This window comes from Passer montanus, unplaced genomic scaffold (assembly GCF_014805655.1).
Source record: "Passer montanus isolate IOZ18808 unplaced genomic scaffold, ASM1480565v1 scaffold57, whole genome shotgun sequence".
NCBI classification, from domain to species: domain Eukaryota; kingdom Metazoa; phylum Chordata; class Aves; order Passeriformes; family Passeridae; genus Passer; species Passer montanus.
In genome coordinates this window covers 2,013,309-2,037,543 of record NW_024370705.1, presented here as the reverse complement: position 1 = coordinate 2,037,543, position 24,235 = coordinate 2,013,309, and the positions used below count along the sequence as shown (strand labels likewise).

At 58.6% G+C, this 24,235-nt stretch overlaps 4 protein-coding genes and 1 long non-coding RNA gene across 8 annotated transcripts in view; 3 read left to right on the top strand and 2 right to left on the bottom strand.

Annotated features, from left to right (window-relative positions):
* Window positions 1-315, bottom strand: part of MMP11 (matrix metallopeptidase 11) — an 18,821-nt gene extending 18,506 nt beyond the window's left edge. The window contains exon 1 of the mRNA XM_039726149.1: window positions 12-315. Within this exon, the coding sequence (XP_039582083.1) occupies window positions 12-130 (119 nt within the window). The 5' untranslated portion in view covers window positions 131-315. The remainder of the gene's footprint in view (window positions 1-11) is intronic.
* Window positions 316-15,628: 15,313 nt separating this feature from the next.
* Window positions 15,629-17,014, top strand: CHCHD10 (coiled-coil-helix-coiled-coil-helix domain containing 10). The gene is made up of 4 exons (XM_039726177.1): window positions 15,629-15,776; window positions 15,883-16,066; window positions 16,246-16,390; window positions 16,755-17,014. Exons 1-4 carry the CDS (start codon window positions 15,721-15,723, stop codon window positions 16,772-16,774), a joined length of 405 nt encoding a protein of 134 aa, XP_039582111.1. The 5' UTR covers window positions 15,629-15,720; the 3' UTR covers window positions 16,775-17,014.
* Window positions 17,015-17,082: 68 nt separating this feature from the next.
* VPREB3 (V-set pre-B cell surrogate light chain 3) lies at window positions 17,083-24,100 on the top strand. 3 transcript variants are annotated; one of them, XM_039726175.1, is made up of 2 exons: window positions 17,083-17,197; window positions 23,204-24,100. In XM_039726175.1, exons 1-2 carry the CDS (start codon window positions 17,134-17,136, stop codon window positions 23,530-23,532), a joined length of 393 nt encoding a protein of 130 aa, XP_039582109.1. In that variant the 5' UTR covers window positions 17,083-17,133; the 3' UTR covers window positions 23,533-24,100. The 3 variants fall into 3 exon arrangements, with proteins under 3 accessions (XP_039582109.1, XP_039582108.1, XP_039582110.1); XM_039726174.1 differs by lacking the exon at window positions 17,083-17,197 and adding an exon at window positions 21,878-23,002 and having other exon boundaries at window positions 23,254-24,100; XM_039726176.1 differs by lacking the exon at window positions 17,083-17,197 and adding an exon at window positions 22,807-23,002.
* On the top strand, window positions 17,952-21,044 carry LOC120510380. Its single transcript, XR_005629462.1, has 3 exons — window positions 17,952-18,062; window positions 18,641-20,214; window positions 20,245-21,044. It is a non-coding gene; the product is annotated as an uncharacterized LOC120510380 (long non-coding RNA).
* On the bottom strand, window positions 18,349-21,866 carry CUNH22orf15 (chromosome unknown C22orf15 homolog). Of its 2 annotated transcripts, XM_039726171.1 has the most exons (5): window positions 20,994-21,866; window positions 19,915-20,001; window positions 19,537-19,662; window positions 19,212-19,286; window positions 18,349-18,787 (listed from the first exon to the last, which is right to left on the bottom strand). In XM_039726171.1, exons 1-5 carry the CDS (start codon window positions 21,340-21,342, stop codon window positions 18,633-18,635), a joined length of 792 nt encoding a protein of 263 aa, XP_039582105.1. In that variant the 5' UTR covers window positions 21,343-21,866; the 3' UTR covers window positions 18,349-18,632. The 2 variants fall into 2 exon arrangements, with proteins under 2 accessions (XP_039582105.1, XP_039582104.1); XM_039726170.1 differs by lacking the exon at window positions 18,349-18,787 and having other exon boundaries at window positions 18,974-19,286; window positions 20,994-21,865.
* Window positions 24,101-24,235: the final 135 nt, after the last annotated feature.

The window sequence follows — 24,235 nt, the reverse complement described above, 5'->3', positions numbered from 1 at the left end:
GGGACACAGAGGGCTTGTGGCGGCGGGCGGGCGCGGCGGGCGCGCAGTGCAGCAGAGCGGCGGCCAGCAAGGCGGCGGCGGCGGGCCATGCCGGGCGGGCCATGCCGGGCGGCGGAGCGGGCTCGGACATGGGGCACAGGAGGGGGGGGTCCTCGCTGAGCCTTTTATCCCCCCACCGGGGCCGCCTGCCCTCCTCCTCGCGCCTCCTCCCGCTCCTGCCTTTTGTTCTCCCCGAGCCGCGGCTGCTCGGGCCGGGCCGGGGGGACACGGCCCGGCGGCATCGCGGGAGGGGGGTCCCGCCCGTCCCGGCCGCTCCGCCCCGCCGCCCCCCGGGGGCGGAGCGGGGCGGGACCCCCTCCCACGCCTGCCCGGCACCGGCCTCCGGGTCCTGCCGGCCTTGGGGCGCCTTTAAACGGGCCCCTTCAAAGGTGTCTTGAGCCTCTCCTGCCTAAGGGCACCAAGGACTAAACCCCATCCTCTGGGTGCCCGTCGAGACCGCTCCAGTCCCCGTGGGGAGTAGCTCACAGCCGAGTTTTAATGTGTTTGCACCCCTGCTGTGCCTGTGCAGGGCTCTGCTTTGCTCACTTTTCCACTCAAACCCTTCACTCACCCTTTGCGAGAAGGGTTTCCCGAGCAAGGATGCTGAGGGAGGGGAAGGAAGGGAGCAACTCCCCATTTTGGAGATGCCAAAACCTTCTCCATCTGCTCAGCCACCTGGAGATGGAGGCAGCAATGCTCAGGTCTGGTTTCTTGGTTCCTGTTTCTATGGGAGAAGCCCTGGATTGTGTCAGCATCCTCTCAGCAGACTGAGTTTAGCTGAAAATTGTTTCAAGAAATGTACTGCAAATAAGAGAACTTTGATCTCCAGCTGCCCAGGCTGGTGTGCAGGGAGTGAGTAAGGCTTCCTGACATCCCGGGCTCCATTACTGCTTTATTTGTCTGTGATCAGTTGTTCATGTTTAGTTTTATGGGAACCATACTGACGATGTAAATACTGGGTACGGTGAGCAGATGTGAGAAGAAAGAGCCTGGTCTTGGCTGGCTTTGGGAGGTGCTGCATGTTTCACTCACAGGCTGTTAGCAAGATGTCCCTGCACTGGAGCACCATGCTCAGCATATCCCCGAGGCCTTATATGCAAGAGGGGACAGGGGAGCAGGGAAAAAACCACGCTGCACTCTGGAATTTACCCTTCTGCTCTTATTCTGGCTGTGCCCCAGGAATGCAGAGCAGACCCTTGTTTCTTGCCTTTCTCTGAGCCAGACAGCTGGGTCCCAGTGAAAAAAGCTTTCCTGCCTTTGTCTCTCTTTTCTTTAGTGTCTTTTCTTTTAGTGCTGCTGTCTCTGGGAGCTCAGTGCTTTCCAGCCCATGGCAGTGGAGCCCTGGGGAAGCAGGGAGAGGCATGGGAGCAGCCTGTGAGGCAGCAACAGGCAGTTTGGCTCTTCTTAATGCAGGGAGATTTTAAAGGGGATGTTCTGGGAAACTTGGTCCCTGCAGTGATGGAACTGTGTGTGAGAACTGCTGGCTCCTGCCAAGGCACTTAGCACAAAAGAGAGTGCATGTTGTGTTTGGGATCACAGATATTTCCCAGCCCAGCCAGTAGATGTTTAGCAGCAGAAAAATGACTCTTGGGTGTTCTGGAGACTCCTGTGCCCTGTGTGCAGCCTGCAGAATTCCTTCTTGTTGTGTTCCTGAGCTGGGAACTCTCTCAGGCATGTCTGTCCTGTGCATGCAGCCCATGGATGCACAGAGGCTGCAGCCAGATGAGCACAGGGCTCCCACCCCAGCCCCAGAGCACCGGCAGTGTGACATCCCCCAGTGTGACATCCCCCAGTCTGACATCTCCCAGTCTGACATCCCCCAGTCTGACATCCCTCAGTCTGACATCTCACTGTCTGTTTGCTTTCCTGCAGCTCCTGCCAGGCTGGAGCCAAACTTGGGCTTCTCGGGATGGCTGCAGGAGCTCAGTGGAAGTTCTCATGGCTGAGAGGTCCCGATGGTCACTGGTGTTGCTGATTTAGCATCCCCACATGGAGCTCTTCTTGCTCAGCATCTGTTTGGGGCCTTCCAGCCCCAGCAAGTGGCCGAGCTGTCAGGAGTTTTCCAAGTCCTTGTGACCACAAGCATTAGCCCTTCTCCCACTCCCCTAAGGCTTCCCAACAAGGAGGGCCTTGTGAACACCTGGGCAGGCAGAGCAGCACCGTAATGTGAGTCTCAGCAGGAACCAGCAGCTGGGAATAGCCTCACTCTACACCCAGCAGGTGTTGGGGGGAAAGGGGCTGTGCCAGAGGAAGAGAACAGCAGGTTTGATTCTTTGTGAGCAGCAAAGAGGTGCAATAACTCCCTCAGCCCATGGGCCACTTGGGTGTGATACTGCTGTAAGGCACTGGCGGCTGAGGGGAGGTGGGGGAAGAGCTTCTGATGAGAGCCTAGGGGAAAGGGGAGGGAAGTGAGAGAGAAACTGAATTTAAATGGATTAAGCCTGTCTGTCCAAAGCCTTTTGTTTCCTGCCACCTCCCTGGTGTGACTTTCACAGCTGTATTCTGTGTGCCTGGGGACCTGGCTTGAGGTCCCCTGCAAAGTCAGCATGGAGCTTTGCACCCCCTGGGCATTTCCCTGAGCAGCTGGAAAAGGCTCCAGGAGCCAAATCCCCAGGACAGAGAAACCCCTTTGATTTCTGTGATGTCTTCCCTGCTCTCTCTGTAGGAGACAACCTCATGAATTGATGTCTCCAGCATCACTGCCCAGTGGGTGACAAATGAGGACACGTCCCCATCAGGCCAGTCTCTGCTCTCACCTCTTGCTTTTGGGATTCTCCTTTTCTCTGGCCCTGGCTCTTGTTTTCCTCCTGGGTACCCAAAATGGGCGTTTGTACAGGTGGTGGTGGATGCAAACAAGTCTGGGGGTCATGTGCAGTGAACTGCCCATGTCAACATGATTGACCAGGAGCACTTTTTTAATTACCAGTTCTCCTCCTCTGCTGGCAGCCCAAGACATGGGCATGGGGAGTGGGCAAGAGGAAACTGTGGAGTGGGAACTTGACCTTTGGGCCTGGACTCACAAGTGGAAAGGTAAAGTAATTTGTAAAATAAAATGTATGTTGGTCAGCAAAGCGCTTTGCTTCAAATCTATTTTGGGTTTTTAAAAAATCTCTTAAATGGAAATGCTGGAATTGTGCAGGGGTCCAAACAGTGAACCTTGGGTCCAAACTGTCCTGGGTCCAAACAGTGAACCTTGAAAACACCAAAGTTTTCCAGACTTCAACTTGACTAGGTCAGTCTCACCATGAATTTCCAGAAAATCTTGCTTGATTCCCTACTACTTATTTTACATCTATTTTCTTTTGCTCTCCCCTTTCTTTGACCTTAGTCCTGGGTTGAACCCAGCAGTGCAGAGTCAGACGAGCTTGGGATCAGCTTGATGCAGTGCCCTTGTGAAACCAAGGGGCACGTGTGGGGCAGGGCCATGACTGCCTGCAGGGCTGCTGGCCAGGCACTGCTGCTCCCTGACCTCGGAACGAGGGACGTGGTGGCAGGAGTGTGCTGCTCCTCTCCTTGCAGAGGGGCTCTGCACTCCTCAGGGGTCCAGGCCGGGAAGGGATCACTGGGGGAGCACGGAGACAGCCACAGCCTGTCCCCTGTGCAGCTCACAGGGCAGCTCACAGTGCAGGGCAGCTCGCAGTGCAGCTCACAGTGCAGCTCGCAGTGCAGGGCACAGTGCAGGGCAGCTCGCAGTGCAGCTCACACACTGCCCAAACAGCTCCAGGGTCCTCCTGCTCTTCCTCTCCCTTCTGCAGCAGCCCCGGGCTCAGCTCCAGGACCCAGCTCTGGACTCATCCCCTGGGCCCAGCCCCGGTCCCAGCGCTGGGTTTGCAGCAGGGCAGGGCCAGGCAGGGCAGGGCCGGGCTCGGGGAGCTCGCCACCGCAGTGTTTGTGTCTGATCATCCCCTGCCCCGTGCCAGGAGCCGAGCGCACACAAACACAGCCGGGCTCGGCTGAGGAGCGCTGCCTGCGAGATAAGCCGGGCGAGGAAAACACATCCATCTTCATGTCTCTTGGCCTGAGATGCAGTTTCATCTGCTGGCATTTTCCTGGCATAGGCTCAGGGCACGCCGCAGTTCACCTGCGGAGCCAGACGCCGGGGAGCCAGCTGCCATTCCTGGCGAGAGGAATCGCTGCTCGGGGCCCTGGTGGCGAGGAGCTGCCCTGGGCCCCAGCAGGGCTCCGGGACGGAGCCAGACGCCGGGGAGCCAGCTGCCATTCCTGGCGAGAGGAATTGCTGCTCAGGCTGCTGCAGGGGCCCTGGTGGCGAGGAGCTGGCCCTGGGCTGAGCCCTCGTGGCTGCGGGTCACCAACAGCGTGCTCAGCTGAGCCACGGGCCACACGGCCTGGCCAGAGCCCCGTGCCCGGCCGGGAACCTGGAGCCAGCGGCCCAGGCACAGCACGAGGGGCTGGGACACAGGGCACAGGCTGGGACACAGGGCACAGCCTGGGACACAGGGCACAGGATGGGACACAGAGCACGGGATGGGACACAGGCTGGGACACAGAGCACGGGATGGGACACACGGCACAGGCTGGGACGCAGAGCAGAGCCTGGGACACAGGGCACAGCTGGGACACAGCAGCCCGGCCAAAGCACGAGGGGCTGGGACGCGGAGCAGCGGGCAGGGCTCGGCTGAGCCCGCGGCTGCTCGGGCTCTGCTGAGGACGCTGCTAGTGCCGTCTTGCAGCGCTCCCGACCTGCCAGCCCTCCGCGAATGGAACGTCCCGGTGAAACGCCCCCCACCCTTGGCTCTCTGATCCCCTCCGAAGCTGAGCTGAGACTGGAATGTCTCCTGGGACGTGATTCCCTCTAGCCCGAGGGGAACTGCGTTAATAAACCCAGCGTGAGCTGTGGGGGCGATGGGGGAGGAGGCGGGCAGGGCTGCGGAGATGAGGCTTTTATGAACAAGTCGCAGGGCTGCTGGAATTGTCCCGTCCTGTCCTCTCTCCCTCTCCCTGTCCCTGGAGTGGAGCTGTGGAATTCAGGGTGTGGGTCGGGGCTTTTCTTCGCGCACGTTTCAGCTCAGAGCAGCCAAGCCCCTCAGCTCCCTCTCCCCCCTCCCCAGCTGCTGAGCTCCCTTCCCTGGAGCGGGTCCCGCTCCCCCAGCTCCTCTCGGCACGGCTGGGACCCCCTGCCCCTCCACGCTGCTCTGGCACCGTCCCTTGGGGCACGCTCTCACCCCCTGGCAGTGCGAGGGGTCTGTCCCCGGGAGGGGCAGGCGGGCCTGGCCAGGCAGGGCCAGCAGCAGCAAGGAGAGAGGGCTCCCCACACCTCGCCAGGACGGGAGGCTGCACTCATGGGCTGGCTGGTGTTGGGGGAGCAGAACCAGCCAGACACGGGGCTCTGACTGAATAAACCGTGTGAAGGCAGTGGGGATGTGAGCCAGGGGGGAAAAAGACAGGAGAGCAAGAAAATTTGGGCCAGAGGAGATATCCATGAAGAGAGACCACAGAAGTGTGGATTTTATTGGTGTGAGCACACTCCTGGCTCCCTCTGGGATGCACAGTGCCTCTCCAGCAGTAGCTTTGCACAGCAGTGATGCCATGTCCTGCCATTCCACATGCTCTGTGTGACACACACTGCACTGCCACTGGCAAATGTCACTGGAATAAATTGGTGGGACAGTGGCAGAGATGGGTTCCCAAAGTGTTTTCCCACTTTATCTCGGCCTGAAACTGCTGAACTCTGAGTGCATTGTCACAAACTCCCTGTGGCAGCCTCAGATCCAGGAGAGAACCCAGAGACCCCTCTGAAGAACCATCTGAAAAGAGCACCAGGAGAGCTTGCACAAGGCTGGGAATGGATCCAGCACAGCATCCACAGCGTGCAGCCTTTCCAGAGAGCTCAGGGGTTTGTTCACATCACTGATTTTTCAAAAGGTCAGGCTGTTGCTACAGAGGATGTTTGCAGTGTTCCTGTGGAGGAGCCATACTCTGGCAGAGATGACAACTGAAAGAAAAGCATTTCAGCAGAAATCATGAGAAATCAGAGTGCACAACCAGGCTGCCCTGTGCATTTACAAGGGTTATTGACTTTCCACGTCAAAAGGAGGTTCCACTGGCCTCTTTTACAGGAAGGAAAAGATGGGATCCGATATTTAGTTTCTGTCTGAGAAATTTCTGTTGGAAGCTGGTGGCTGGGGAGCCTCAGGAGGACAGGGAGAGCAATGTGGTGACTAAAACTCATGAAACATTTTGGAGAGCTGGGACAAAAGACCCCAAATCACAGGTGTGTGTGCACTGTTGTGCAGAGGCTGCAGAACTCACAAGATCTCTTGGGGTGCCACATGAGCTGTGTCTTTGCTTGGGAAGGGGGGAGGCAGGGAGGGAGTCACTGGGATGTTCCAGTTCAAAGCAGTAGCTGTTCATGGGTTGGTGCCAAGAGCTGCCTGAAGGTCACGGGCACCCCTGCCTCACACACAGACCCATCCTCGAGCTTGTAGCGGGCCCTGTGTTGTTTCACTACAGGGAAACTCCATCAGTGCCCTCCAGAGCTGTGGGGAACCACTGGGGCAGCTCCTGGAGGTGTTGTCTGTCTGTCTGCAGAGAGAGGGGGAACCAGACTGGCCAGGGAGCAGCTGTGCAGGAGCAGGAGGGAATGGGCTCTGGGCAGACATTTGGGTGAGGAGGAATGCTCAGCCCTGAGCCTGGACACGGGAGGTGAGGCAGGGCCAGGGGCAGCAGGGAGCCTGAGCAGGTGTGAGATCCCTGCAGGGCTCACCCTGCACTGGTATCTCCTGCAAGGGCTGTGGGCTCGCTGCTGCTTCGGGCTCCCTGGCAGATCCCAGCCACAGGAGAGGCAGCACAGGTCACAGCCCCACTGCTCAGATCCCCCAGACATGCACCAAAAACCCTGGGCTGGCTTCTTACCTCTGGACTCAGGCTTGCTGCCTTGTCCTGTGCACAGCAGGTGAATTCAGGTAATTGTCCTCGTGATCTGAGGATACACCTGATGTGTTCTGCAAGAGGGAATTTCTTGACTTCTCTGACTGAAGTATTCAGGAACACAAAAGCCCCTCTTTCAGTTACAATTAATGGCATCAGCCTTCTGCTGGGATGAGAACACGACTCCAGGAGCACAAGCCCCACTTCTGGATGAGAGAGTAGAAAGGAAATGGAACTTCCAAAATGCAGTTACCACAAGGAGATTTGGAAAATTGTCTTTCTGCTGTCTCTCCTTTCCCCAGCAGGAGCAGAGGGCATCCACATTGGGTACCTTCCTCCACCAGAGCGGGTTCGAGTGGCACAGGTAAAGGCAGGGCTGTGCCTGCACCTCCCAGGAGCCACGGGCATGGCTGAGAAGCCTCTTCTGATGGGGAAACCTGTCAGTGCAGCTCAGCTGTGCCTGGGGCTCAAACAGGAAACACTCCTGGCCTGAGAGGGTTCAGGGCCAGAAGAGCCTTCAGACCAAAACTGGGCTAGCATGAACGAGTTAAAATCCTTCCCTTTGCTTGGTGAAATTTATTGAAAACTACATCGTTCATCTGTTGAAACTTCACAGCTGTTGAGATTGCCCTGGGGGCAAACCACATCCAAGAAATGGCATGTAGATCCTGGAGCACGGGACTTGAAAGCAGCAGCGGCTCTGGGCGCTGCCTCCCTCCCCTCGCACCCCGTCTGGCCATCCTCCAGTCACACACCGCGGGCTTCTCCTCCTCCCGCTGCCCATCTCCGCTCCTGCAGCACGGGCACTGCGTGTCAGGCACGGCATTTGGGCTAAAGAGTGGCGGAGCAAGGATGCAGACAGGAAGATGGGGTGTGGGGAGCGGCAGCCGGGGTGAGACAGGGCTGTGTGCCACCGGGGAGCATCACCTGCCCGTGACACTGCCCTTTTGTCATCCTCGGGGAGCGCTGGTGAGGCAGGCCCGTAGGAATTGTGCCATTTGCTCATGAAAAATCGGTGAATTCTGTTTAGTGGTAGCTACTTTTTTGTTGGGTTTTTTTTGGTTTTTTTATTTTTTTGTTTTTTTGGGGTGTGCCATTTGCTCATGAAAAATCGGTGAATTCTGTTAAGTGGTAGCTACTTTTTTGTTGGTTTTTTGGTTTTTTTTGGTTTTTTTTTAGTTGGTTGGTTATTTTTTGGGTTTTTTTAAAAAATTATTATTTGTTGGCTGCAACTCAAAAAACTGTATAGGATAAAAAGGTAGTTCTTGCATATTTCCTTCTGTCCTGAGTGTTCTGCTCTGTGAACCTGGGGACTGAAATCAGCCACTTGGCACAAGCAAACTAGGACTAGCTAGAGCTCAAAGAACAAAATAAAAGGACATGAGAAACCCACTGACTGCACTCAGTCACAAGTGATTCATGGAGTAATTTTGAGTAGCAAACACATTGGTAAGAACTGGAAGGGTTTGTTGCTGTCTTTTTGGGGGGATTGTCCACAAACAAAAACATTGGCGAATCCATCAGACGCTTTCTTCTGCTTTGAATACTTTGCCCAGCTCCCCGAGCAATCATGCCGTGCAATTTGCTGCTAACCTAAATAACTTCGGCTCAGGTAGAGCCGGAGCACTCCCAGATGTGCCCCTGCACGCTCTCGGGAGGGCTCTCCAAGCGCCGAGCCGCAGCTCGGGAGGCTCCGCGCTCCCCCGGGCCGGCCGGGATGTGCGGCAGCCCGGGACCCCGGGGTGTCACCGAGCCCCGAGCGGAGCCCCGGAGCGCAGCCGGGCTCAGCCAGCCCGAGCCCTGCCCGCGGCAGGGGCAGACAGGCGGGAGACGCAGGGAGGCCGGCGCTGCATTCCTTACCTGTGAAACAACCCCTGGAGAGCCAAAGGCTTGGGGAATTCCTGGATCTCTTTGTACCACATTTCAGCTGTGACAGAGGGAGGATTTAAGCGAGGCAGACTCTGGAGGGGGAGGTAGTGAGTTCCTTTCAGAGAGAAAGCAATTTTAAAAGCACAGACGTGCCTTTTACAAACCTTGCCTTACCTGCTCCTGCTGCTAACAGGAGGATGAACTGGGAGCCAGGGCACCAAGTTACTCAGAAATTACCGATTTTGAGTAAATCCTTCCAGAAGTGCTCAAGAATTAATTAATGTCTTTCAGATTTATGCGTCCCTAAATCCAGAGGCAACCTTCAAGTGCAGGCAAGCCCTAACAGCTGAACTGTGCAAGGAGAGACCTGGAGTAGGGGAAAAGAGAGAGGCAAAATGAAGCCACTTCATCGAATCAAAATCAAATTTAGGGTGAAAAATAGCGGAATTAGGAAGTTTGGTGGATCAAACAGTGAAAATTGTTGCGAGGGTATTGGAGCGAGGGCTGGGGAGGGCGGCGTGCGCGGGGGAGCCGAGCACAGCCTCGCAGACAGCCACAAGAAATTATCTCATTAGCAGAGCCGGGCTAGCTGCGCTCCTCAGCACATAGCCGGCCTCCCACGGCACAGAAAAACTTTGCGTCTCATTAACCAAATCAAAGGGTCCCCCAGACGCGGCTGAGAGGGGGAGCTCAGCTTGGAGCCCGGGCTCCTTCAGCAAGTTCTTCTGCGCGGACTGGAACTAATGAATGTTGATTTCTTGCGGCCGGGCTCTGGCACTCCCTGTGCCCGGTGAGGCCGCCCTCTGCTCCCTGCAGCACCTGCCCCTTCCTCCGGCCAGGAGCGGGCAGGAGCCCGGCCCCACGCCCCACGGCCGCTGCTGGCAGCACAGCCGAGCCCAGCGGGCACAGCTGCGGCTCCTCACAGCCAGGAGCTCTCACCCTCCTCTCCCCTCCTGCCCTTTCTCCCTCCTGGCTCTACCACCTCTGTTTGCTCTCATGGCTCCTCGGGATGGGGCCACACTCTTCCCTTCGAGGAAGGGAGCCACATTTCCTCAGAACCTGGGAAAAGGGAAAATGCAGGTGCTGCTGAGGCCTTTCCAGTCCCATTCCAGCTTTTCCAGCTGCTTGGCCCCTCTGTCGGTGGGCAAAGTCAGGCAGGGTGTAAAACGCTGTTGTTTCAGCTGAAAGCAGCACTGCACAGCTCCCGGGGCAGCAGAGCTCCCCACACAGGATTTGGGGGTGTTCCCCTCACAGTGGTGTTTGCGAACGATCCTCTCCTTCCCTCAGGAGTGCCGGAGCTGCAGCTCCCCCTGCCCGCCCGGCTCCCGCGCCGAGGGGCGGCTTGCTTTGCAAACGCTTTTCTCTTCCCCTCGTGTGGAAATTTGACTCTACAAAAACACTTCCACAGCGGCTAATTGCCAGCCCTGCAGTGACTGGGCTCTCTAATTCCTGCCAGTCAATGAACCAGCCCAAAGAGCTGCTTTTCACAACTTGCTGAATGTACAAACACAGCGCTACAGACATGACACAGCTGGGATTTTTTTTTTGTGAACATTTTCTGGATCCTTCTCAATTTTGAAAATTACTTTCTCTCCATTGGGTAGAAGGAACACCCACAGAGGTGGCAACAAGGCCTGTTCCAGGGAGACACTGAGGAGACCTGGACCCACAGAGGCCCTGGAGACAAGTGGGGGTGCCAGGGAGGAGATGATTGTCAGGAAATTGGTTTGGAGGTAAAGCTGGCGTCGTCCAGCCTGTCTCTTCATGATTTGAGGGCTCATCATCATCTTTTCATGGATTCCTACTGCCCAACAATGTCCACGCCTTGCAAAGTGCTCCTTGATCTCCTGGTGTGTATCCAGAGGGCTGCTGCAAAAATTGCTCTGCTGGTCAATGGTTTAGACCACATCATTCCTCCCTTCCCTCCTCCCTGGCAGCCTCCTTTGCCCGCCCCAGCTGCGGAGCGCTCCCCTTCCCTCTGCCAGCCCCTCATTCCCGCCTCTCCTCCACACGGGCCGTGTTCATTCACGCTCCAGGCCCCTTCCTGCCCCACCCCGGGCAGGAGCAGCTCCGAGCCTTCGCAGAGCCTGCACCGGGAGCTCTGCTTTGTGTCCCCACGCTCCCGGGGTGAGCAAGGAGCGAGGCATCGCCCTGTTCCCGCAGGCAGCACAGGAGGGAACGGCCTCGGGCTGTGCCGGGATGTTCTCCTGGCATCAGGGGCAGATGTCTGCTCTGGAAGGGCTGCCAGCCCCGGCGCGGGCAGCGCTGCGGTGCTCAGGAGCCACGCGGTGCGGGACTGGCGAGGGACAGCGGGCACTGGCAGCCTGCGCAGAGCCGGCCCCGCGCCCGGGCCCGGTGATCGATCCCGGCACTGATGCTGTGGTCGGTTCCATGATCGATCCTGTAAGGAGTCCATGATCCATCCTGTGATCAGTCCCGTTATCAGTGATTGATACCGTCACTGGTTCCATGACTGATCCAATGATTGAGCCGGTGGCCAGGTCCATTATGGATCCTGTGATCAATCCAGTGCCCGGTTCCATGATCGATCCCGAGACCAGTTCCATGACTGATCCCATGCCCAGTTCCATTATTGATCCTGTAATCGATCCCATGCCTGGTTCCATTATAGATTGCATGATGGATCCTGTGATCGGTTCCGTTATTGATCCCGTGATTGGTTCCATTATTCATCCCGTGATCAATCCCGTCCCTGGTTCCATGAGCAGTCCCGTGATTGGTTCCATTATTGATCCCATGAGGGATGCCATTACCAGTTCTGTGATCCATCCCGTGACTGATTCCATTACTGATCCCGTGATGGATCCTGTGCCCGGTTCCGTTATTTATCCCATGATCGATCCCATGCCCAGCTCCGTTATTGATCCCGTGATCGAACCCCTGGTTGGTTCCATTATTGATCCCATTATCCATCCCATACCCGGTTCCGTTATTGATCTCGTGATCAATCCCATGCCCAGTTCCATTATTGATCCTATGATCCATCCTGTGTCAGGTTCTGTTATTCATCCCATGATCAATCCCGTGCCCCATTCCGTTATTGATCGTGTGATTGATCCCGTGCCCGGTTCTGTTATCGATCCCGTGATCCGTCCTGTGCCCGGTTCCATTATTGATCCCATTACCCATCCCATACCTGGTTCCGTTATTGATCTCGTGATCGATCCCATGCCCGGTTCCATTATTGATCCTATGATCCATCCCGTGTCAGGTTCTGTTATTCATCCCATGATCAATCCCGTGCCCCATTCCATTATTGATCGTGTGATTGATCCCGTGCTCGGTTCTGTTATCGATCCCATGATCCATCCTGTGCCCGGTTCCATTACTGATCCTGTGGTCCATCCCGTGCCCGGTTCCGTTACTGATCCTGTGCCCGGTTCCGTTACCGATCCCGTGATCCATCCCCTGCCCCGTTCCGTTATCGATCCCGTGCCCGGTTCCGTTACCGATCCCGGGGTCCATCCCGCTCCCGGTTCCGTTACCGATCCCCTGCCCCGTATACCGATCCCGTGATCCATCCCCTGCCCCGTTCCGTTATCGATCCCGTGCCCGGTTCCGTTACCGATCCCGGGGTCCATCCCGCTCCCGGTTCCGTTACCGATCCCGCTCCCGTTACCGATCCCGGGGTCCATCCCGCTCCCGGTTCCGTTACCGATCCCGCTCCCGTTCCCGCTCCCGGTTCCGTTACCGATCCCGACCCCGATCCCGTTCCCGGTTCCGTTACCGATCCCGCTCCGGGCCCTCACGGTTCTCGCGCGCTCTCTGCCGGGGGCGCGCGGGCGCTGCACCGACTCCCCAGCGCTGCCCTTTCTGCGCACGCGCCCTACGGAAGGCGCGCCTCAGGCCGCCCTCTGCTCCCTGCAGCACCTGCCCCTTCCTCCGGTCAGGAGCGGGCAGGAGCCCGGCCCCACGCCCCACGGCCTCTGCTGGCAGCACAGCCGAGCCCAGCGGGCACAGCTGCGGCTCCTCACAGCCAGGAGCTCTCACCCTCCTCTCCCCTCCTGCCCTTTCTCCCTCCTGGCTCTACCACCTCTGTTTGCTCTCATGGCTCCTCGGGATGGGGCCACACTCTTCCCTTCGAGGAAGGGAGCCACATTTCCTCAGAACCTGGGAAAAGGGAAAATGCAGGTGCTGCTGAGGCCTTTCCAGTCCCATTCCAGCTTTTCCAGCTGCTTGGCCCCTCTGTCGGTGGGTGAAGTCAGGCAGGGTGTAAAACGCTGTTGTTTCAGCTGAAAGCAGCACTGCACAGCTCCCGGGGCAGCAGAGCTCCCCACACAGGATTTGGGGGTGTTCCCCTCACAGTGGTGTTTGAGAACGATCCTCTCCTTCCCTCAGGAGTGCCGGAGCTGCAGCTCCCCCTGCCCGCCCGGCTCCCGCGCCGAGGGGCGGCTTGCTTTGCAAACGCTTTTCTCTTCCCCTCGTGTGGAAATTTGACTCTACAAAAACACTTCCACAGCGGCTAATTGCCAGCCCTGCAGTGACTGGGCTCTCTAATTCCTGCCAGTCAATGAACCAGCCCAAAGAGCTGCTTTTCACAACTTGCTGAATGTACGAACACAGCGCTACAGACATGACACAGCTGGGATTTTTTTTTTGTGAACATTTTCTGGATCCTTCTCAATTTTGAAAATTACTTTCTCTCCATTGGGTAGAAGGAACACCCACAGAGGTGGCAACAAGGCCTGTTCCAGGGAGACACTGAGGAGACCTGGACCCACAGAGGCCCTGGAGACAAGTGGGGGTGCCAGGGAGGAGATGATTGTCAGGAAATTGGTTTGGAGGTAAAGCTGGCGTCGTCCAGCCTGTCTCTTCATGATTTGAGGGCTCATCATCATCTTTTCATGGATTCCTACTGCCCAACAATGTCCACGCCTTGCAAAGTGCTCCTTGATCTCCTGGTGTGTATCCAGAGGGCTGCTGCAAAAATTGCTCTGCTGGTCAATGGTTTAGACCACATCATTCCTCCCTTCCCTCCTCCCTGGCAGCCTCCTTTGCCCGCCCCAGCTGCGGAGCGCTCCCCTTCCCTCTGCCAGCCCCTCATTCCCGCCTCTCCTCCACACGGGCCGTGTTCATTCCCGCTCCAGGCCCCTTCCTGCCCCACACCGGGCAGGAGCAGCTCCGAGCCTTCGCAGAGCCTGCACCGGGAGCTCTGCTTTGTGTCCCCACGCTCCCGGGGTGAGCAAGGAGCGAGGCATCGCCCTGTTCCCGCAGGCAGCACAGGAGGGAACGGCCTCGGGCTGTGCCGGAATGTTCTCCTGGCATCAGGGGCAGATGTCTGCTCTGGAAGGGCTGCCAGCCCCGGCGCGGGCAGCGCTGCGGTGCTCAGGAGCCGCGCGGTGCGGGACTGGCGAGGGACAGCGGGCACTGGCAGCCTGCGCAGAGCCGGCCCCGCGCCCGGGCCCGGTGATCGATCCCAGCACTGATGCTGTGGTCGGTTCCATGATCCATCCTGTAAGGATTCCATGATCCATCCTGTGATCAGTCCCGTTATCAGTGATTGATACCGTCACTGGTTCCATGACTGATCCAATGATTGAGCCGGTGGCCAGGTCCATTATGGATCCTGTGACCAATCCAGTGCCCGGTTCCATGATCGATCCCGAGACCAGTTCCATGACTGATCCCATGCCCAGTTCCATTATTGATCCTGTAATCGATCCCATGCCTGGTTCCATTATAGATTGCATGATGGATCCTGTGATCGGTTCCGTTATTGATCCCGTGATTGGTTCCATTATTCATCCCGTGATCAATCCCGTCCCTGGTTCCATGAGCGGTCCCGTGATTGGTTCCATTATTGATCCCATGAGGGATGCCATTACCAGTTCTGTGATCCATCCCGTGACTGATTCCATTACTGATCCCGTGATGGATCCTGTGCCCGGTTCCGTTATTTATCCCATGATCGATCCCATGCCCAGCTCCGTTATTGATCCCGTGATCGAACCCCTGGTTGGTTCCATTATTGATCCCATTACCCATCCCATACCTGGTTCCGTTATTGATCTCGTGATCGATCCCATGCCCGGTTCCATTATTGATCCTATGATCCATCCCGTGTCAGGTTCTGTTATTCATCCCATGATCAATCCCGTGCCCCATTCCATTATTGATCGTGTGATTGATCCCGTGCTCGGTTCTGTTATCGATCCCATGATCCATCCTGTGCCCGGTTCCATTACTGATCCTGTGGTCCATCCCGTGCCCGGTTCCGTTACTGATCCTGTGCCCGGTTCCGTTACCGATCCCGTGATCCATCCCCTGCCCCGTTCCGTTATCGATCCCGTGCCCGGTTCCGTTATCGATCCCGTGATTGGTTCCGTTACCGATCCCGTGATCCATCCCCTGCCCCGTTCCGTTATCGATCCCGTGCCCGGTTCCGTTACCGATCCCGGGGTCCATCCCGCTCCCGGTTCCGTTACCGATCCCGCTCCCGTTACCGATCCCGGGGTCCATCCCGCTCCCGGTTCCGTTACCGATCCCGCTCCCGTTACCGATCCCGGGGTCCATCCCGCTCCCGGTTCCGTTACCGATCCCGACCCCGATCCCGTTCCCGGTTCCGTTACCGATCCCGCTCCGGGCCCTCACGGTTCTCGCGCGCTCTCTGCCGGGGGCGCGCGGGCGCTGCACCGACTCCCCAGCGCTGCCCTTTCTGCGCACGCGCCCTACGGAAGGCATCCCGCTCCGGGCCCTCACGGTTCTCGCGCGCTCTCTGCCGGGGGCGCGCGGGCGCTGCACCGACTCCCCAGCGCTGCCCTTTCTGCGCACGCGCCCTACGGAAGGCGCGCCTCCTCCCGGCGGGGCGGGGCCTGTCTCCGGCGGCCGCTTGCGCGTGCGCGCCGTGTGACGCGGGGCGCGGGCCGGCTAAAGGCGGGCGCGGGGCGGGGCGCGCTCACAGCCATGGCGCGCGGCAGCAGGAGCGTGTCCCGGCCCGCCAAGGCCCCGGCGCCCGCCAGGTACCGGGGCTGAGCCGGGCCGGGCCGGGCTGGGTAGGGTAGGGTAGAGTAGGGTACGGCGGGCACACCGCGGCACGCCGCCCCCATGACTCCCTTGTCTCCGCAGCCCGGCCCCAGCGGCCCCGGCGCCCGTGGCGCAGCCGGCGCAGCCCGGGCTGATGGCGCAGATGGCCAGCACGGCGGCCGGCGTGGCCGTGGGCTCCGCCGTGGGACACGTCGTGGGCAGCGCCATCACCGGCGTCTTCAGCGGCGGCTCCTCCGAGCCCGCCAAGGCGGCGGCGCCCGCCCAGGTGCGAGCGGGGCCGGGCTGTGCCCTTGGGCCGCCCTTGGGCGGGGGGAGCGGGGCCGGGCGGGAGGGACGGACGGACAGACGGACGGACAGACGGACGGGCGGGCGGACGAGGGGACGGGAGCGCGCTGCAAGAGGCGCCGCTGCCCCCGGCCGCCCTGACCGCGGCCGTGGCCGCAGGAGCCCCATGCCGTGCTGCAGCAGTCGCCGTACGGGCCGTGCCACTATGAGATGAAGCAGTTCCTGGAGTGCGCCACCAACCAGAGAGACCTGACCCTGTGCGAGGGCTTCAATGAGGCGCTGAAGCAGTGCAAGTACAGCAACGGTGAGTGCAACCTGCCCTGCCGGGGAAACTGCTGCCAGCGCAGCACCCCCGGGGGCTGAGGGTTGCAGAAGCGCTTTTCTGGGGATATAGCGCCCTTTAGGGCTTTTGTAGGGAACAGCCGTGTCCTGAAGAGAAAAAGGCAGCTGGAAGGAGAAATGATTTTGGCAATGTCTCTGTGAAGGTTGGGAGGCTGTAGGTACCTTCTGATTCATGGGCAGCGTGCTGCTCTCCCTGGCTCTCTAATTCCTGCTGCATTTGGTACAAGCCGTTGTCAGTAGTTAGGTCATGATCTGGTTACACTGGAGCTTTTGCTCCAGCTGCTGGAACACGTTCCTAATGCTGACCTTCTGCTTCCTCCCTGTAGGTGTTTCTTCTCTCCTGTGAAGAATTCGCCCCCTCGTAGGGAAGAGGATCGTGGTGTAGAGCACCTGCTCTCCACAGGGAGTGGAAGGACAGACAGGGAGTGAGCTGGAGGGAGCAGACTGACCAGACACAGGAGTATTCTAGTGGTAATTCACTTCTGAACTAGTAGGGAAGGAAAGGAATGATGGGACCCAAGGGTCTTCAGTGTTCAGATAGCACTGTATTTATTACAGAGAAATAAAAGAATTTATTTGGACCTACCACCTGTGCATGTTCTTTATTTAATTCTCAAGCTAAAATCAAGCTACCAAAGCATTAACATTGTCAGCCAAAGGACAAGGCACAAGTGTGTACTTCCTGCAAACAGGGGCTGGGCCTGCATGACTTGGCAGAAGGGGATCCAGACACTGGCTGCCCTCCAGGCAGAGGAGAGGCTGCAGAGAGGTAAGCCCACATGTGTCCCGTGGTATTTTCAGTGACAAATTACTTCTCTGTAGATATCCTCTTCCTGAGTCCCTGTCCTGCCCTCAGAGCTAAGAGTGTGACCTGTCTGGCTGTGGGTACAGTTGGCTGATCTGACTTTGAAGCTTTAGCAGGTTATGCAATGTTCTCAAGGTCACTGGCATCAGGGGAAGTTTGGAGCTGCTTTCCTCTTCAGTCACCTTGGCAGCTCAGCCTCGTGACTGCTGCCTGTGGCCTCCAGCAGGACACCCTGTTCCTCACGCTGGTCTAAAAGGGAATTCTGAGGTTTCAGCTGGAGTTTGAGTGGCACAGCAGTGAAGCCAGGACACTTTCAGGTGCTTAACTAATGCATTTTTCATGGCAGAATGAGTCTTTTAACCTTTTGATCTGATTGTTGAATAAAGGACAAGTTCTCAGCCCCTTGCTGGGATCTGTGAGGAAATCCAAGTCTAGATGGTAAATGCTGTTAGCAGATACTGGAGGTGTTGAAAATCCTGCCCCTTCTAAATGTCAGAGTCTTAAGTTCTTGGTAGAGATGTCCTGAGCTGTGCCTGGCCTTATCAGGGGTGTCTTGTGTTCTCTTTAGAGACAGTCAAGGGAAAAACTAGATGCCAGAGATTAAAAGCCCAAGTGCTCTGTGTGCTCTGTGTGAGCAGGGAGGAACCATTCCAAAGCTGTTCCACTCCCTTTGAGAAATAAGTGTTTAGACTGTTGGTGTGTTGCTCTGGGTGGAGGTGTTAAGGAGAGCCAGCAGCAGGTGTGTTCTGCCTTTCACCCATCTTGGCAGAGTGCTGCTTCTGTCTGTCTCTGTCTCAGTGCCTGGCTGTCCCTGGAGCAGCTTTTCCAGGTGATTGCAGTGGGCAGTCCCTGCAGGCCCAGCCAGTGACAGGGGTGCAGGGTGGGAAGGAGGTGCAGGTCCCTGTCCCTGGGGAGTGCAGTGGGTGGGAAGGAGGTGCAGGTTCCTGTCCCTGGGGAGTGCAGTGGGTGGGAAGGAGGTGCAGGTTCCTGTCCCTGGGGAGTGCAGTGGGTGGGAAGGAGGTGCAGGTTCCTGTCCCTGGGGAGTGCAATGGGTGGGAAGGAGGTGCAGGTCCCTGTCTCTGGGGAGTGCAGGCCATGCCAGGGAACACGGAGTGCAGTGGGTGGGAAGGAGGTGCAGGTTCCTGTCCCTGGGGAGTGCAGGCCATGCCAGGGAACATGAGCCCCCTGAAGCAGGAGGATGGTGCCTGTGCCTGGCTGTGATGCTGGGTTTGCCAGGGTGCAGCCTGGGATGGGGTAGTGAAGCTCTGGGTGGGCAGGGGATCCCAGGGAGAGGGGCTCAGTAGCAGGGGACTCTGCTGTGCTGGAATGAGAGCCTGGGCAGGTGTTTGGGCCCTGGTGGAGGCTGTGCTGCCTGGGTGACCAGCAATGGGCCTGTTCCTCATTTAGGGGTCCTCTTGTGTTCCAAGCTCCTCTTGCTCTGTGAGGTGGTCCTGTTCCTGGCTCGGGTGCTGGTGTGAGGCTGAGCCCTCTGCAAGGAGCCCTTCTTCCTCTGCTCTGTCCTCTGAGTCTTTTCTGAGAGCTGCTGCAGCCGATCTGTGGAGTGACCAAGCCCCTCCAGAGTTGTGTTTTCTTGCTGTGTTGCCCATCACGTGTTGATCAAGGCACTGCCAACCTGTGAGACTACAGCCTGGGAGAGACACTTGAGGGTCTCCCAGTTTCTCCTGATGTCCTTCCCCCCATTTGTTCCAAGGAGATGTCCCTCTTTGCCAGGGGGACAAGCTGGGCAGGGCTCTGCCTGGTGTGGGGTGTCACTCTTAACTGGGAGGGGTCCTGCACAGCAGCCCTGCTTGTCCCCTCCCTTGGTGCCTGAATGCACCCACTGCCCCCAAGAGCCCTGAAGGAGCACAGGGGGATGAGAGGAGAGTCCCACAGGTGCTGTATGAGGGCTGAGGTGGAACAGGATCATGCCTGCACCCCCCACTCCTCTGTGGAGGTGAGGTGGGTGCCTGGCTCTTACCTGGGAGGTCAGGGTAGTGTTTCCCCAGGTCCTCAAGCAAGGATTCGTAGCAGATGGCTTCAGAGTTTTCTTCTCCTGGCAGCAGAATGGGAGAAATGGATTAGTCTCTGTCCTGGCTGTAAACTGAAGGCCTGTAACTGGGGCAGGTGGTTCTGCCCAGGAGAAGTTCCTTCTCCCTTGGACAAACAAAGGCTCAGCTCTAGCTGTTCATCTGAGCTGGCTTCTGCCTCCTCAGAGCTTCTGTGCTGTGTCCAAGTGGCTGCTGAGCAGAGCCCTCCCCAGAGCAGACCCTTCCTGCCCCGGGCTGCCTGCACAGGGAACTCACGGGCAGCTCTGACGAGGACGTAGCGCTGCCTTCCCTGCAGGTATTTACTGGCACAGTCAGATGCAGGATCTTCTACTTTGCTCAGGTTCATCAGGGTGCCCTTTTCATCCACAAGATCGATGCAGTCTGGAGAGAGAGAGATGTGGTGAAGGAAGCCCAGACTGTCCCTGTGGGGCCAACATGAGCCTGAGGGGTTTAGAGGCATTTTCCTTGGCAAGTTACACTTAGAACAGAATCTGCTGAGATCTGGGGAGTGGGAGGTTTGCTGTCCCTTTCCCTGTGCTTTGGGATGTTCTGTGTAACCCGTTTGTTACCCTGTGCTGTTCCTCTGTGGGTGAGAGGCAGTCCCTTGGTGACCACAGCCCAGAGCACTCGTACCTTCAGGCCTGCACTGACACTTCCACTTCAGGTGGCCTGTGAGGGTCTGGACAGAGCAGAGCAGGTTCACCATTTCTTGGCAGTTGGCTGCAAACAGGGAATGAGATCTGAGACAGGAGCATGGTCACCCCAAACCCAAGGACCACATGGGCATGGCAGGTGGCTCAGAGGTGCCCACTGTGGCATCAGCAGGGCCTTGAGCATTACACCCATGGCTGCTGGGAGTGGGTGCTGAGAATGCCCCAGGTCAAGGGGAGAAGATGAGCACTTTGATTTGGGGAAAATGGTTTGATTAATAAAGTGTCTCTGTTCTTCGATTTGTTTCATCAGGCATGAGTAGGAAAAAGCAGTGAGCCCTGGTCCTTGCCAGTGCCCTCCTACGAGCTGGTCCCAGTCACGAGGGGCAAGAGCTGGAGATTGTGGCTGAGTCACCCGGGGGATATTTTGGCCATGAACTCTGACTGAGTTTGTCACAATTGAGAAATCCCCCAGGGCTGACACACGTCAGTAGTCAGAGCTGGGGATCCAACTCAAATAGCAGAGGGAGCAAAGGCTTAGGACTGTGTGTGTCTGATGGCTTCAGCCACGAGTGTCTGGGGTAAGGCCATGGCTTTCAGCCAACTGGGTAAGGTCAAGATAGGGACTGCTCATTCCTTCCCACAAACGCCTGCTCTCTGAAACTGAGAGCCAGGATTTCAGTCGGGGAGCCCTTCCCACACAGCCCAGAACAGAGGAGCTCTGCTAGCAGCTGGCACTTGTGCCCCATGGCTCTTCTGGTTGTGGCTAGATAAGCAGGCTCCCCTCCGGTGCTTTCCCAGAGCTGCCAGGCTGGGAACTCATCCTCACCTCCAGCCTCCCTCCCTGTGCTTAACTCAGCTCTGCTGGAGTGGTTTCCGTCCATGATTTGGAGTGTAGAGGTTATAGATCTCCCTTTTTGAAAAGCAGTGACGGTGCAGGGTGCTGCTGTGCCTGGCAGAGCTCTCCTGCCTGTTCCCTCAGCACCGGGCACCAGGTGCTGTGTCCCTCCCTCACCGTGGGGGTGACGAGGGTGGCCCAGGTGTCCGGCTGTCCCCACCTACCTCCGAATCTGACCGTGGCGAACATGGTGCTGCCGTGCCCCTGGCAGGGCGGTGGGGCCGGTCCCGTCCTGCAGGCAGCGCTGGGAGCTGCTGGGGAGCCCCGGGCACACGGGCTCCATCCCCACTGACGCTGTTGTGGTTTCAGCAGCCAGATCGCCCAGCAACAGCGAATGGCCCCTGCAGGTTCTCCAGCCTCCTGCGGGGGGAGAAGGGAGGCAGCGCAAGGGCTGAGCCAAACAACAGCGTCTTGGGAAGGCTGCCTGCTCCATGTGGGCCCAGATGCTCTGAATTTACGACTTTTTGTAGGCTCATGCTGTTTCCTGTCCCCCACATTTGTCCTGCAGCTCATCTGGGCTGTGGTGGTGCCACATCTGTTCCCCTGCTCCTAACTGAGCCCAGCACTGCTGCAAGGGCAGCCTGGCTTCCACTGTGACATGGCTGGATGTCACTGGAAAAATCCCCCTGAGGAGCCTGCCTGTGCTGCTCCTACTCCGGAGCAGGAGGCACTGGGGTTTTGCAGCCCCATGGTGGACATGGTCACGTGCTGGCTGCATCTTCTGTTTGGTGCCCAAATGCTGCTGTGCAAGTGTTCCTGCAGTCAGGGCCCTGCAGCATCATCCCCTTTTCCTGTGGAAAACATGGATGAAATCATGTCCCTGGGCTGCTCAGCAGATGGGGAGGCTGGAATGGTGGGAACCAGTAACAACACTGATGTGCTGCATTATCCAGTGGGGATAATGTCACTGCTCTGAGGAAAATTCCCTTTCTCTGGAATGCCCCTCTTTGTATGAGGAGGTGATTTCCCTCTGTCTTGCCAGGTTTCATTTCACAGTCAGTCTAATCCCTGGACTTGACCTGCTCAGCGCTTGGGACAAGGTGTGTGTGTGACACTCCTCCCCTGGGACACGTGCAGGGAGACTTGTGTTCATCTTGCCACCACTTGGCAGAACGTGGGGAGTGCTGGTGGGCAGCAGCTGCACCTGCAGGGTGCTCGTACCTGCCAGAGCTCATGGAACACAAACTGCTGACATCTGCAGGGAAAACCTGCAAACGTCTTTGCCTTGGGGCTCTGTGGGTGCTGCAGAGGGCGGGAGCGGCTGTCCCTGGGTGGAGCTGAGGTGGCACTGGCAGGGGCTGAGCCTGCCTGTGGAGGGCAGGAGGCGCCCAGGGCTCTGGCACATGAGACGTGCCCGCTGCCCTCACCGTGGGGCCAGCCTGGGCTGGTGGCCGTGTGACGCAGTGGCCCGTGCCAGGTGTCACAGGCAGCAGTGGCTTCACGCCGGCTGAGCTGGTGGCCGTTGCCTGTGACAGTCTGCTGTCCTTCCGCCCCAGCTGCGCTGCAGCCACCTCTGCCCCGCTCCCTGGGGACACACACGCCTCCTGCCCGCAGCCACCCACCAGGGCTGCCCACGGCTGCTGCTCCTCAGGTGGCCCTGGCCAAGAGGGAGGCCAGCTCCCAGCCCCTGCTGCAAGTTATGCTGAGAGCCTGCCCAGTCATTCCTGTCCCCGTGATGGAGCTGCACCTTTCCTTCTGTTCCTTCTGTGATGGGACAGCTACCTCCCATTGTCCCTTCTCCCCGGTGTCCCCCAGCCTGCTGCCTCCCCAGGGCATCCTTGGCACGGTGTGGCTCAGGCTCCTGGGCTGCTGCATGCCTGGCAGCAGAGGGCCTGAGTGTGAGACCGCAGGGAAACCTCTCTGCTCCTCCCAGCAGCCAGGAGAGATGGTCAGCGATGCCCAGGGTGTGGGGTGAGCTGTGGGTGTGCTGGTGCAGCTGAAGGAAATGGGCTGTCACCCCCTCCCTGAAGCCCAGCTGCAGCAGAGCGAGCAGCCCCAGGGAGCTGAGTCCCTGAGCCCCCCGTGTCATTTACATACACCCCGCCAGTGGCACGGCACAGCAGCCGGGCTCTTGCAGCACTCCAGAGCTGCTCTGAAGCAGCCTCCCTTGCTCTGCCTCCTGCCATGGCCCTGGCATTCACAGTCCTGCTCCTGCTGGGGACGCTGGGCACAGGTAAGGGCGCTGTGGCAGAATCAGCTCTGCAGGGTGGAGGGCAGGCTGGGCTCTCTTGGTTTGAGTAGGGCGTTTTGCTCCGGGGCTTGTGGTGGGATGAGCAGGGTGGTGGTTGGGAAATGGCGTTGCCTCATTTTGGGGGCTGAGGGTGATGGGCGACACGTCCCAGCCCATCACTAACTGCGTGCCTGGTGCGTGCAGCTGGCAGGGCTCAGCCCGTGCTGAGCCAGCCGCACTCCGTGTTCGTGCAGCCCGGGCAGAGCGCTCGGCTCTTCTGCACCCTGAGCCCGCAGTACAACATCAGCCACTTCGGCATCTCCTGGTACCAGCAGCGCCCGGGGCACTCCCTCCAGTACCTGCTCTATTACAACTCCGAGCGGGACAAGCACAAGCCTGCCGGGACTCCCGAGCGCTTCTCGGCCACCAAAGACCTCGCCAGCAACGCCTGCATCCTCACCATCGCAGCCGCCTGCCAGGACGACAACGGCACCTACTACTGCGCCCTGTCCCCCGCCCTCAGGTGGCTCTAGGGAGGCACCTGCAGCTTTCTGCACTTCCTTGCCACCCTCTCCCAGCAGGGAGAGCAGCAGCCCTGGGAGGGATGGGGAAAATCCATCTTGGCACGCTTGAGCTTGCCGTGTGCTGGGCAGTGCAGCAGGCTCCTCTCTGTGCCCGGGTGTCCCTCACGGGGCAGCGACAGCCGGGCACGGAGCGGCCAGGGCAGCCTCGGCCCGGCTGCGGCTTCATACAAGCTTAAATAAAGGCGATAAAGGCGATAAAGGCTGATCTCGGCCCACGGCCCGTGTGGTGTCCCCGGAGGGCAGGCAGGAGCAGCTGCGGGCCGGGCGGGGTCCCTGGGCCGGGGGGAGCCCTCACCCAGCCCTGGAGCAGCCCCTGCTCCCACAGCACAGCTCCTGAGGAGACAGGGACACGCGGAGACTCTCTGTGAGGACGTTTTCTCACAGAAGATGAAAACTTTTCCCACAGAATTCCCACAGAACTGGGGAAAATACCGGGAGGCCGCACTGCGCATGCTCAGCTGGGCGCGCGCCCTGCAGCGGGAGTTAAGCCCCAAATACGGGCTCTGCTGTCACGTGAGGAGCGATCTCGGCCCACGGCCCGTGTGGTGTCCCCGGAGGGCAGGCAGGAGCAGCTGCGGGCCGGGCGGGGTCCCTGGGCCGGGGGGAGCCCTCACCCAGCCCTGGAGCAGCCCCTGCTCCCACAGCACAGCTC